This window comes from Tauraco erythrolophus, chromosome 14 (assembly GCF_009769465.1).
Source record: "Tauraco erythrolophus isolate bTauEry1 chromosome 14, bTauEry1.pri, whole genome shotgun sequence".
Taxonomy (NCBI): Eukaryota; Metazoa; Chordata; class Aves; order Musophagiformes; family Musophagidae; genus Tauraco; species Tauraco erythrolophus.
In genome coordinates this window covers 2,545,840-2,559,273 of record NC_141478.1, presented here as the reverse complement: position 1 = coordinate 2,559,273, position 13,434 = coordinate 2,545,840, and the positions used below count along the sequence as shown (strand labels likewise).

The 13,434-nt window shown below is 39.1% G+C and overlaps 1 protein-coding gene across 2 annotated transcripts; it reads left to right on the top strand.

Moving 5' to 3' along the window:
• Positions 1 to 277: 277 nt before the first annotated feature.
• ZWILCH (zwilch kinetochore protein) lies at positions 278 to 11,967 on the top strand. 2 transcript variants are annotated; one of them, XM_086620325.1, is made up of 18 exons: positions 278 to 342; positions 559 to 610; positions 2,474 to 2,569; positions 2,682 to 2,800; positions 3,387 to 3,583; positions 4,063 to 4,142; positions 4,432 to 4,587; positions 4,826 to 4,897; positions 5,229 to 5,322; positions 6,173 to 6,228; positions 7,509 to 7,611; positions 8,549 to 8,628; positions 8,848 to 9,004; positions 9,998 to 10,026; positions 10,412 to 10,548; positions 10,846 to 10,941; positions 11,032 to 11,150; positions 11,808 to 11,967. In XM_086620325.1, the coding sequence occupies exons 1-18, from the start codon at positions 287 to 289 to the stop codon at positions 11,897 to 11,899; spliced, it is 1,791 nt and encodes a 596-aa protein (XP_086476451.1). In that variant the 5' UTR covers positions 278 to 286; the 3' UTR covers positions 11,900 to 11,967. The 2 variants fall into 2 exon arrangements, with proteins under 2 accessions (XP_086476451.1, XP_086476452.1); XM_086620326.1 differs by lacking the exons at positions 278 to 342; positions 559 to 610; positions 2,474 to 2,569; positions 2,682 to 2,800 and having other exon boundaries at positions 3,394 to 3,583; positions 6,173 to 6,242; positions 7,502 to 7,611.
• Positions 11,968 to 13,434: the final 1,467 nt, after the last annotated feature.

Sequence of the window (13,434 nt, the reverse complement as noted above, 5' to 3'; positions counted from 1 at the left end):
TCTCCCTCCAGGCGCCTCTGTCTCTCTCAGTCGCGTCCCGAACCGGGGGACTCTTTTCTGGCGGAGGAATTCGGAGTGACGAGTCAATCACTCTTACAGAAATTATAAAATATTGAGACATTTTTCTTATTTTTTTTAATGATGGGGCGTGTGACGACAATAAACATAAATAAAACCCACTCCTAGGGAGAAAAATTAATTTTTTTTTGCTTTTATTTGTCACGCCGCCCCGGATGTAGTGCCGGCGGGGCGGGCGCGGCGCGCGGTTCGGTTGTGGCGGGCGGCAATGGCCGCGGAGCGGCGGCGGCGGGCGGCGGCTGCGCTGTACGGCCGCCTCCTCCGGTGGGTCTGCGGCCCGCGCGAACCGTGCCGCCTTGAGGGGCGGCTCGGCTGGGCCGGGGGTGCCGGTTTGGGGACCCCAGTTTGCGGGGGGGGGGGGCGCCGCTGAGGCTCTGATCGCAGGCGCGCGTTGTTGTAGTTTGTTCAGTTAAATTTACTGTTTAGTGAGGAATACGGATTAAAAAGCGTTATGTACATTAACGTTTTCTTTTCTTTCAGATTATACGAAGAAGGAAGGGAAAGTATCCCTGAACATCCGTATCTCTTTGAGGTAAATCTCTATGTGTGAAAACAGCCGTGCAACCTGAGGCTGGCTGTTTAAAACATGCAGCCCTTCATGAACAGCTGCGATACGCGCGGGGTTATGGCATAAAAAGGCAATTTCACCTCAGCGATCCCTCTTGAGTTGTGCCTTTACCTCAGGGCGGAGGAGGAGGCCGAGCGGGGTGGCCACAGCCGTCACCTTCCCGCGCTTTCCCGCCCCCCCCCCCCCCCCCCGAATGCGCCGCACCTGTTAGCACTTAACTGGTTTGAAGTGGTTGTAGGGATGGAGCACAGGTGGGAGCGTAACGAGGTGGAGCGTGGCTGTGCTCGGGAGCGTTGTCGTGTTTCACTGGCAGCTCCTGGTGGGGAACGCCCCGTCTGAGGGCTTTTGTGGGGAATGGGGTATCTGTGTGAAAATAGTGCTGCTCCTGATGGCTTTTGGGGTGTAAGAACGGCTGGGAAAATCTCTGATTTAGTTGTGTTGATCTTGGCGTTTATACAAGTCTGATAACGATTTGAAAATAAAATCAGGTGGTTATTTAAAGATACAGTAAGGTGAAAAACAGGCTAGGTGTAAAGATTCAAGCAGTGCTTCTCTGTGTGCGTGTAAAAGCCAAAGGAAAGATGGATATTCCTTTGTTCTTGAGAACAGGGTTGAGTTATTTATGTCAGGGGTCGGGGGCAATCCCAAGCACAAGTATAGGCTGGGCGGAGAATGGATTGAGAGCAGCCCTGAGGAGGAGGACTGGGAGTGCTGGTGGATGAGAAGCTCAACATGAGCCGGCACCGTGTGCTGGCAGCCCAGAAAGCCAACTGTGTCCTGGGCTGCATCCAAAGCAGCGTGGGCAGCAGGGCGAGGGAGGGGATTCTGCCCCTCTGCTCTGCTCTCCTGAGATCCCACCTGGAATACTGCGTTCAGCTCTGGGGTCCCCAGCACAAGAAGGACATGGAGCTGTTGGAGCGGGTCCAGAGGAGGCCACGGAGATGATGCGAGGGCTGGAGCACCTCTGCTCTGGAGACAGGCTGAGAGAGTTGGGGCTGTTCAGCCTGGAGAAGAGAAGGCTCCGGGGTGATCTTATTGCAGCCTTCCAGTAGTTAAAGGGGGCTACAGGAAAGCTGGAGAGGGGCTTTGGACAAGGGCGTGTAGTGACAGGACACGGGGCAATGGCTTTACACTGAAAGAGGGGAGATTTATTTCCGATCTAAGGAAGAAATTTTTCCCTCTGAGGGTGGTGAGGCACTGGAGCAGGTTTCCCCAAGAAGTTGTGGCTGCCCCATCCCTGGAAGTGTTCCAGGCCAGGTTGGATGAGGCTTTGGGCAACCTGGTGTAGTGGAGGGTGTCCCTGCCCATGGCAGGGGGATGGAACTAGATGATCTTTGAGGTCCCTTCCAACCCAAACCATTCTGTGATTCTATGTCTCCAAACAGTGTTTAGAGCTCTCGTGAGACTTCAGAGAAGTGATCAATTGGTATTTAATGTTACTTTAAGTGAGTATTCTCTATCTCAAGGATATGGTGACTGCATTTGCTATTTGACAACAATGATCCCTCATATCTCAGATTACCTGAACTCTAATTCATCAAACCAAGCTTCAGTTTTTCATAGAATCAACCTGTTAGAGATTAAATTTTCTATGTTATTTAGTTGAAAGTTGTTGCATTTTCACAGTTGATTTGATTCCACCTCTGGCTTGCACTAACTACATTCTCCTGAAGTAAGAAAGCCTCAGATTCCTGAATGGTTGCGATAGGGTTGGAAAACAGTTTGTGGGATGAGTTAATTTTGCAATTTCTGGTACAAAAAAATGCTGAAATGCAGCATTTATATGTAATGTGTTAAAAAGTTGGTTTGTTTGGTTTTTTTTTTCAGACTGATGTAGAGATCTGTTTGATTGGTGGCAGTTGCAAAAGTCCCATTGAAAGATTTCGGAACGGAAATAGTATGACCTATGTTTTGCAGAAAGCAGTAAGTGTGTATGATAGTTGTTAATTTTTTTAATGGAATCTGGACTTTTGAATTCCCATCGAATATTTTCACGTACCTTGTGTTTTTTGCCTTACCTATGCGTTTATCTTAGAGACACAATGAAGAAAGTGATCCACTGGAAGAATCAAAAATAGAGGATGCTGTTAATGTCTCTGAACTTTTGCCAAGGGAGAGTTCTGGACCAGTAGCTCTTTCTGTCAAAAGAGCAAAGTAAGTGCCAAAAGTCTGCCTCCCATTTTGATGTAGTTTTCTGTCTCTCTGCCTCGTATTCAGAACCTGTATTATTTTCGATCCCTAAAATTGAATTACTCATTAGCTTAGTGATGAAGTAGGAGTGCTTTTAGCCAGAAGAGGCCATTTTGCAGGACAAAAAATCATCCTAACAAAGTTGCTAAAGTTGAGGTACTGGAAAAGCACTGGTGAGCTGTCCCATTAGTTTAATGGTACTGTCTGGGCGTGGGTGAGCAAAGAAAGCGTACGGAGACTTCAGTGCTTGATTTGTAAGACTTCTGTTAAAAAAAGAAAAAATAATAGCAAGGTGTGGTACCAAACCTTGGTGACTTTAAAATTTTATATTAAATATATTCTCAGTTACGATATCTTACTTCGTCCTTTGTGACTTCATTGTTCTACCTGTAAAAAGAAGATTGTAATACTGCGTTCTTTTTGTCAAATGATTTGATGTCCACTAATAAAGCATGGTAGATAGGAGTAGTTGGATGTAAGAGCTGTACTTATATACTTAGGTAGCACAACATCTTTTTTTAAATTATTTTTCCTGTTCATAACTCTCTAGGCAGTTGATTTCCTTGTATACAATGGTACAAAATCCAAACATGACCCACTTGAAGATAAGTGAACTGGTTGTGCTTCCTCCCCTTTGGATAAGGTGTGATGGTTCTGATCCTGAGCACACTTGTTGGCTTGGAGCTGAGCCTCTCAAAGCTGGAAACAAAATCACAGGAATCAATTTTTATATGGTTACATGTGATGGTAAGGTTATAATGTTACAAATAAAATCAAATGAGGAAGGCTTAAGTATTAAGTGGGAATATTGATGTAGGGATGCTGTCTTTGTCCCTGGTGTGATGTTGGCTTGTTACTGCTCATGTTCCTCGTTTCAAAAAACAAGGCGGGGGGGGAGGAAGAGTGAGAGAAAAGATGCTTTTAACCCATGCCGTGTGGGAGAAACAACTTTTTAATGTACTTAATGCAGCAGTACCTGTGCAGGCCTCCCTTCCCTCGGGTGCAGTAACTTAACAAATTGAAATTACAGCTTCTTACAGAAGCACTGACTTACTAAACCTTTGTGTGTTGACACCAGCTCTTATGATCACTAGCATGAAGGCAAGAAGCATGCTTGCTTCTAAAGGACAGCACGAGTCATACTTGGAGTGTTTGAGAATTAACTTTAAGTGCCAAATTTGCATTCTCCAATGTTTTTTTAATTCTTACTTTTTTTCCTTTCCTAGGTCCTACCGCTGATAAAACCTGTTTTTCAAATCTGGAAGAGCTCAAAATGGCACATAAAATCAAACATCACTCATCTACTGTAAGTTTTTACAGTCTGTCATGCTTCCAATCTGAGTTTAACATCTCTGGTTTTGGATTTGTGACACTGGTTTTGGGAAGCTTTATAGATTCTATTTAGAATCTGGTATGATTCTGCAGTATGATGGTCTTTTTTGAAGTAACATTTGAGCTCCCTGTGTTGTAATACGTTTGTCTGATATTAGACCTATTTGTGTGTGTGTGTGTGAAATGCTCTTAAAAATATTTAGCATGAGTATAAAATGATCAATGTTTTTGTTTCTCTCTTTTTTTTAATCTGTTAATTTTAGGTGATGACAAAAGGATTTGCTCAGTATGAACTTATTAGAGCTGCTGCAATAGAGGACACAATTGCAGAATCTGAAAGCAATATATATGTTGATATTACATGGAATACTGTAGACAAGATTCTGGAGACACCCCCGCTAATTTCAGCTGCCACACTGGTAAGTCAAGAAGGAGAAAGCAAACAAACCCAAACTCCTTCCATGGCTTACATCATGAGTAGTGTAAAGGAGAGAAAATAAGTTTGACTCTTGACATTTGTATTTATTCTTTACGTAAGCAATATAATGTGGTGGTAATCTAAATTATTAATTATGCTAATATGCATTCCACTAATAAGAATTTTAGGCTACTTGATTTCTAAAGTTTGAAACTGACATGAACTTCTGAAACTTTCAGAATATTGCACTGGAGTCTGGAGACCCCAGGAGTCCTGTATATCAGCTGTATAGAGAACTGCAGTTTCTCCTAGTAAGTATGAGTGAGAAATTCCAATTTCAGATGTACATGGAATGGTGGTTTTATGTATTCATGATTTTCTTGATGTAAAACTTCATCAGCTGTTTCAAAGATAACTTTAAGCTTTTAGTTTAGAAACTTTGAGTTTCATTTGATGAATCTTGAATTCAGGAAAGGAGGACAAAACACGAAAGCCAGGAAACTCCAGAAGTTTCTAAATTCATGGCTAGCTGTACAGAGATGTCCGATTCTTGGAGAAGTTAACCACATTGTGAAGTATGACACGTGCAGAACCTCAAACAAGAACTGATTTGAGGTGTTTTGATTTTGATGCTGCCTTTAGGCTTTGGCTGAAGGTTTGAAGACAGGTGTGACCGAGTGGCCTGAGCCGTTAGAGTCTGAATCAGCTGTGGGACTGGTCCAGGAATTTCTGACTGGTAACTGCTGCTTGTTACGTGGGGAGAGAGGGATGTTACATCTCACAGAATTAAAAGGGAATTCCACATAAAATTTTTGAAATATTAGAATTAGAGATGTTGGTTTCTGTGCTATAACTATCTGCACAAAGTAGTTATATCGGTTAGTCAGTACATCTATCGTTTTCCCTTTTCCTGATATCTTGTATAAAAGTAATAATTGCTTCTTTATAAAATTACACATTTATGTTTAAAAAGCAATTGAGAGGGTTCTGGAAACGCCTTTCGAGTTATCTGACATGCACGTGAACTTGTAATCATGCTAAATGTCTCTGTGGTGATACTTAGATGACGTTTCAAAATGAAGCATCCATTTTAAAATCAACATCTGAAGCTTGGCAGGAGTTTTAAGATATTGGCAAACAAATCTGAAAAGCCAATCAGATATAGGAATGCACCAAGAGATTTTCAAATGCAACTGTAAATTTTTTTAGCGTGTAGGTAGAACTTGGAGAAACAGACAAAAACTCTCTCTGACAAGTACATGTAGAAGAAAATCAGAGATGCTTATTAGACCACCTGCTACCCCTTACTGCTTCCACGCTGGGATTTGAGAGGGTTAATACTTAGATAACAGAATGTAGTAAAGCTATATGGGGAAAATGTAGAGCTTCTAATAAAAAACGTGAAGAAATTATCTTTTCAGACGATATGCTTACCCAGTAAAACCAATATATGGACATATTTTGGATATATTTTGTCTATTAGCCATCCAGACAGTGTATTTGTCAATTATGATGTGTTGGGGATTTTATACGATTGGTTTGATGTCTTTTTCATAGTGGTGAAATTTATTTTTCTCCTCTACTAGATTTAAAGAAGAAACTGGATGGATATTCTATCTCTGGGAACAATAATGAAACAGAGGTATATGCAATTTCCTACCAATTGCCTTGTCATCTTGATTCTCTTCTGAATTATTACAAATTTTGACTATTTCTTGTGTGTTATTTACGTAAATGTGTAAATACGTAGACAAAAAGGTGTGAAGAAAGCCAGATCTCTGTGTAAAAATAATGGAAGAAGGCCTTAACGCAAAATTAGGAATTCCATAGCTATCCTCTAATAGAAAGTCCACTGTAATTTTTACCTTCAGAAAACCTCCCTGTTTTGTTTTTTTTTCTAAATGATCTACCAGTGTCCATTATACATATTATTTATGTATCTTAGTGGTGTGCAGCTATTTCGATTTGCTTTTTCCCTTCCTTTTTCACTACCAAAAGCTTGTAAATCGAGCTGTATTATATCAACTGCAGTCACAGTCCCTTGTCTTAAGCATTGCCTGGCATCTCCTGAAGCTTCAGTCTCATGATGTTCCAGTTTCTTCCAGGAACTCTGACCTTTGTGCTATTGTATTCTACCACAAACTTGCTTTTCTTGCCTAGTTTAATAATTTTGTGCCAATTTCATGATATCAATTGGATATCTGCCCAATTTATCTAGAGGCTTATGATATTCTAAAGCAATGGACAAATTGAAATTACAAAAACATCTTCTAACAAAAAAATATTATGATTTTTTCCCCTTTCAGTCTGCAAGGAAAGGTTTGGGTCTCTTGCCCATTGAGAGGGAAGTTGCATTTTGTTCATAAGCTAAAAATACGAGGATTTCTCTATCAGCTAAACCAGAAATATTCAGGATCAGAACAGGAAAGTTGTTCTGAGAATACACATAGGTAATAATTTTGGCCTCCCAGGGCACTGCTAGGCACACATACAGTTCTTTAATCATCTCTGAGTTCTGTGTAGCATAGGTTGTGTTCTGAGTTCTTGCTGTTTACCAGTGCTCCGTGCATCGTGCCATTGTAAGGTGGAAAGGACCATTTTGAGCGAAGCAGTTGGGTTTTACTGGACAGTCTGGCTGAGCTTAACTTGGCTACCATCAAAAGTCTTTCTCATGGTAGGCTTGCTTCCTGGCCCAAAGCTGGCAGTCATCCAGTGTGCTAGTTCTGAAAAGAATTAGTCTCACTTCTAAGTAAAAATATGCTTCCAAATTGCTATGCACTAGTAGTTTCTCTGCAGTAGTTTCCCTGGGAAAGGGGAAAAATCAGTGATGCGTCCAATTTTGATCTCTGGAGAAAATTCAGATTCATAAGGTCTTTGAATCTTGGCCATCCTTTTTTACTTAAGACAAACTCACTCTTTCAGAAAATCAAATGTGACACTGCTGCGGTGGACAGTTCGATAAAATCGATCTTCAGTGAGCGAGGAGACCTGGATTTTGCCGAACAATTGTGGTGCAAAATGAGAAGTGTGTTGTGGTTTTTCACTCCATCTGTTTTCCTTCAATTCTTCTGTTCCTTGTTCAATTCTTCTGTTCCTTTCCTTCAATTCTTCCTTCCTTCTACCCTACTGCATTGCTTTCTCAGTGAATTGAATATGAATTTCTCTTGAGTTTTAAGCACTGATCAGCTCTTCAGAAAATTGTTATCAACAGGCTTTTTCTGAAAGAGCTGATTTTAGGTGTGGAAGATGATATGCTTTCTTACAACATACAAAGGCAGACCAACATCTAGCAGAAGATATTGCACTTCATTTTATTTGATTGTAAAAGGTACTGAACAGTGGGTACTACTCATCTGCTCTAAAACCAAAGGCTGTTTATGTATAAGTTTTTGTCTTTCTAGATCTGAAGGACAAATTTTTAAGCTGATAAAGCTGCACACAAACTTTATCGTTCTTGAAACGCCACTCACAGTCCTTCAGTAAAATATACTTCATTTATTTATTACTGTTTTTTTTCGGATTACTAATTATAGAATCATAGAATCCCAGAATGGTTTGGGTTGGAATGGACCTCAAAGACCATCCAGTTCCAACCCCCCTGCCATGGCCAGGGACACCCTCCACTACACCAGGTTGCCCAAAGCCTCATCCAACCTGGCCTTGAACACTTCCCGGGATGGGGCAGCCACAACTTCTCTGGGCAACCTGTTCCAGTGCCTCACCAATTAACTTTTGTTAAGATGTTCCAAGGGATTATAACAACTCCTTTCTATTTGAGGGGATGGAGTGTATAACACGTAAATCCCTTTCATTTCTATTAGTGCAACCGCTGTTGTGTTTGAATTGAAACTAGATAGGAAGGATTTTGTTCTTGCAAGTGTCTGCTGGCCTCTTGTTATTGACTTAACAGCTAGAGAGAGCACCTGGATTGGAAAATAAAATATTGCATCTTTTTTCTTCAGGTGTTAGTTCCTATCAGGAGTTGATAGAGTGTTTCACACTGATCATAAAATCCTTGGAACGTGGTGAGATACAGCCATGGGTATGTATCTGTGTTTCACAGTAAATGTTACAGTTTTGAGTTGTTTGAAGTAGAATATAGTTCTTGTCACTTAGCTGCACCTCATTTCTGTGTTGTGTTGTTTTTAAGTTGCTTTCACGTGTCACAGTTTGCCTCTTTTTCCATGGTATTGTACTTCCAAGCACTGTTTATGATGTTTTGTACACAGTTACATCACAAGAAAACTTTTCTAATTTTCAGATTCATCAAGGGAGTAGCAGTTTGCTAAGTAAATTGATTCAACAGTCTTACCATGGAAAGATGGAGGTCGTTTCCCTCAGTGGCATCACTCCGATTCAAATGCTCTTGGAGATTGGTTTGGATAAGATGAAGAAAGATTATGTCAGTTTTTTCATTGGTAAGCCTGATACCTGTTACCATGACTAGAAATTCAAGACAAAAAGCATTCCATGCAGGAGATAATGAAGTTTTTCGTGACCTTGATCTCCCTTCTGCACCCATCTGCTGCAGTGCTGTTTCCAGCCTCCGTACTAATAGTGCTTTTCAGGTGTATATGGTTTCAAAATTTAAAAAATGAATTTGTTTCAAAATAACTATATTTGCATAATTGTGCATTTCTTTTTCAATTTGAAAAAAACCTTTAGTTTGAACTTCAAGTAGAATAAATACCAATTTATGTAACTGTGAACTGGTTTATTTTCTCATCTGTTTGCTTTGGTGAAAAAATAAGATCCTTGTGCTCTTTCTGTGTTTTATGGTACATGTGGGTTAAAAGGAAATCAGGGAAGGGTATTTACATGTAATAGCTGTGTTTGTGCTATTTCTGTAGTATTTAGAAAGATATTTTTGATTACTCTAAAATACATATATTATACCAGAAACAAAAGTAGAAAGATTTTTGTAAAGTATGTTTTTTCTTGAAAACATTGTGGCTTTATTTTCAGTATTATAGCTTTTTTTTTTTTTTTTCTGAATCTGCGAGGTTTATTTTACCATTGTTACCCATTTCCTTTTCCTTCATCTCTTCATTTGTTGATTTCTCTTTACTTTGCCATCCTGTTTTCATCCTTTGCTTCATTTGCTTTTTTTATTTTCACTATTTGTAAGCCTGTGTGTCCCAAGGAGGATGTTTGTCTCGAAGTACGTGGCAAGTCTCTTTGTTGTGCAGCCCTGGTGGTAAATAAGATAACGCCCCTACCATGCCACTTTGCAGAATTTTTCTTGTTTTGAATGAGTAATCATGTCAATAAATAACATCACAGTCCCAGTGACTTAGTGATTGTCTTTGGCAGAATTCCCTGTTTGATTACCTGAATGTTGCTTATATTTCATCTGACACTATGTAGTAAATTTTAATTTATTTTTTTTCCCCCTTCTGTTCGTTTTACAGGTCAGGAACTTGCAACATTAACCTACTTGGTAAGATGTGTGAGGTTTTATTTGGTTTGTTTTTTGACTCTGAAAGTAGTATAAAGCCGAGCACACTTAGCTGGTGGTGGGATGCAAGTCATATCATTCCTGTGAGCTGAGAAACTGAATTGCAAATCGTGAGGTTGGGACAATATGCTACAGAAATGTCGTTATGTTTCCTTATATATTATTTCCTAGATATCTGGTACAGGTCATTGTGGGACAGTGAACCTTTGTTTCTTCTTTGATAGCATTCTTCTGACTCTGCTGGGCTATTCTTAAAATTCTGGCTTCTCAAAAGAGGCAGGACAATTACTTTAGCATACTGACGATGTGTTGTGTGTCTGTAGAGATTGAGTGTCCAGCTAAGAATGGAACCTATTTGCTGTTCCAGGATTACTTCATTTCCACATCAGTAGATCTACAAGAACAAGTTCATCGTGTTCAAAAGCTTCACCATATGCTGGAAATAATGGTCAGCTGTACAGTCTTACTTCAATTTAAACATGAGAACCTCTTCCCTTTGACACAGTAATTATTTCATTTTTACTTCTTGCTCTTTAAATGACAATAACATATAGATTCTCTTCAACAGTTGTAAAGAAACTCTCTTTAAAAAAAACCCCAACAACCCCCCTTTGTGTTGATCATTATGAGACTGCAGAAGTAGCAGTTAGATCTTCTTGTTAAATTTTAATTTGTGACTTAAATTGAAAACCAAAGGAAATCACGAAATCTGAAAGCATAGTTAATTTTGCACGAGGTCTATGCAGTGTTGCACAAGCATTTCTCCAAAGAAAGTTCGTAACTAGTTGATTCCTATTGTAGAATTTGCATGAAGTATTATAAGGAAAACCCTTTAAATGAGAAGCACGTGTTTCAGCTGCCGATCAGACCAGCACTTGTCAAGAAGTTCTATCAAAAGTAAGAGAAATATCAATCTTTGCAGCTTTAAAATTCAGATGTGACTGAATACCTGACTGAATTTTTGACATTTTTTGTTTATTCTATCAGTGATCACCCAGAGGTATGGAGGGTGGACATAAGTAGTGGGCACGGACAGAAGGAGGTTAAAACAACATGGCAAGTTAGTACTGCTCCTCCAGTTGAACATACGACATCAAACAATACAGGTGAGGGATGTTTGTGGTGAAATGGAATAATGAAAGTACACGTTTCAAAATTCAGTTTTTATACTGGGTTCAGTGGATCTGAACTCTTTCTTGCATCTTCAGCAAGATATTTTGTCGTGAGATAGTGTTTATAGAATGTAAAAGACTTTCAGAGTGGTGACTTTCTGCCTTCTCACCTTTGCCGAGTTATGTTTTTAGAGTTAAAATGACAGAATAGTTCCAAACATGGCATGATTATTAAGTATTCTACACAATATCTTACAACTTATTTCTAAAATCTTTGCCAATGTATCAGAATTGGTTTGAAGAGAGGTTTACCTGTTGTTGAATGCTAGCCTGTAGTCAGAGAAGCAAGCAGATGCTAAGAAGTCATGCCTTGCTGCAATCAAATGTAGAACGAGTGAAAAAGCATGAGAATGGGGAAAAATTAAGCATATAGACTGGTGTAGAAATAATTTACCTCTTTGAGGTGAGGTTTGATACAGGGTGATGCTTTGATAAAGCTTTTCTGTCATTCTCAATTTTTGTCAGGAAGTGCTCCTTTCAGTAACACTGAAATTTTGAAACCAGTTCTTGATGCTGCGACAGGAGCTAATCTCTACAATTTCTTCTTCTAAGAAGAGTGGCTAATTGTATTTTTTCCTTTCCTCTGTGCAGGTCTCCTCTCGGTTTCCACAGTTAATGGAAGCAGTGAAGAAAGAATGTATTTTATTACAGTGGCTAAGTGCAGTCAGGTGCATTTCACATAAATGCTTGTTACTCTCCAGGCAGGCACTGGAAAGGTACAGTAAAGGGGAAAGGCCAGTAGTAGCTGGGTCCCACCAGTATATTTGGAAACATTCTGTGATTTGAGGAAGAGTAGGGAGTTTTAGTATGCTTGATGTGTGACATACACAGTCATAACTCCTCCGTACCCATCTCGATTGTTTATAAATGCTATGCAATTATGAATGTACAGTAGAGTTATTTTGAAAATATCGTAGATGTTTTTGTTCAGATATTTACAAACAATAAAGTTCAGCACTTTGGGGTTTTAAATTTTATTTTTATTCATTAAAAATGCAATCAGACACAGTTCAAAGTCTGAATTATCTTAACCCAACAAAACAACTAATACTGTCATGTTTTCCTGGTGTCAAGTGACACTTCATCATCAGATTTGTTTGGAGAGCTGTTTGTCCAGGGCATTGTGAACTTCTGACAGTCTGATTTTTCTTTGTCCCTGTATTTATATTTTGGAGTATTGTTGGATATACTTCTCTCTCCTCTTCAAATTAATTTTTTTTTTTCATTTTTCATTCATTTTTCACTTTCAATGCAGAGTGAATTATTTTAACAGTGTTGTCTTGTATAGTTTTACATAATTTTCTGAAAAAAATGTTTGGTACAATTGGCTGGGCATAATGATTTCAATATGTTGGGATTGATTCCTGACAGGTGCATATGTTCTTATGTTGACTAGATAGTGTATGTAACGCTTTGGTAGTGTGAGTTTAAACAGTTACATAGTGTAGTATTTGCTGATTAACTCATTTGAGACAGAAACATTTTCCGTTAAAGAAACTATTACCTTATCAGTAAGTAAGGATAACGAAAACCCCAATGTTAACACTTTGTAAAAACTAAATTTCTATCGTTTCTGGTTTCTCCTCAGTAAATCTTATTTCTTATTAATTTCCTAATATTACATCTTAATAACTATCAGCTTAATAGTTAAAGCCTTTGAAGAGAAGCTAAGAACAAGGTCATTTTTTTGGATTTATGTACTGCTGCTCTGCATTCAGTTTATGCACATGGAGCTTGGAAACTATAGTGCAAACTAAGTAGGAATCTTGTTTGTTGCTTTGCTTTAGAGGAAGAATTTCAAGCACAGAAGGATAAATATAGCCAGATGGCCATATTCTGGAATAATTTTTTTTATGATCATGTACTTAGCTTGTTCCTATCTGCAGTAGAAATGAATTTGAGGTGGAATATTACGTTCTGGAAGTGCTTGGATTACTTATAATACACATCTCTGTGTGTGATACTTTATAAAGTCATGTGTGGTAAACCTAGATTCCTGTAAACAAAACGAGAGATGAGAGTCCTTGGTTTAAATCTGACTCAGTTGTCATCTTTGATTAATCACTTCAGAGAATTCTTCTCCACACCTAAATAGTAAGGCATATTATCCCAACTTTTAGACATGAACAATCAGTTAATGTTTAAGCAGTGCTCTTGGAATATTTAAATCCTTTTTTATTTTAAAATTATGCGTCCGTCTCTCTCTTCAAATAGCAGT

What these genes read in the sequence shown, in the direction of transcription:
- ZWILCH (XM_086620325.1), top strand. Translation starts at nt 287, where the DNA reads ATGGCCGCGGAGCGGCGGCGGCGGGCGGCGGCTGCGCTGTACGGCCGC. An exon ending in TCAAACATCACTCATCTACT is followed by an intron (nt 4,143 to 4,431) that starts GTAAGTTTTTAC and finishes TGTTAATTTTAG; the next exon opens with GTGATGACAAAAGGATTTGC. An exon ending in ATTGTGGTGCAAAATGAGAA is followed by an intron (nt 7,612 to 8,548) that starts GTGTGTTGTGGT and finishes TTTTTTCTTCAG; the next exon opens with GTGTTAGTTCCTATCAGGAG.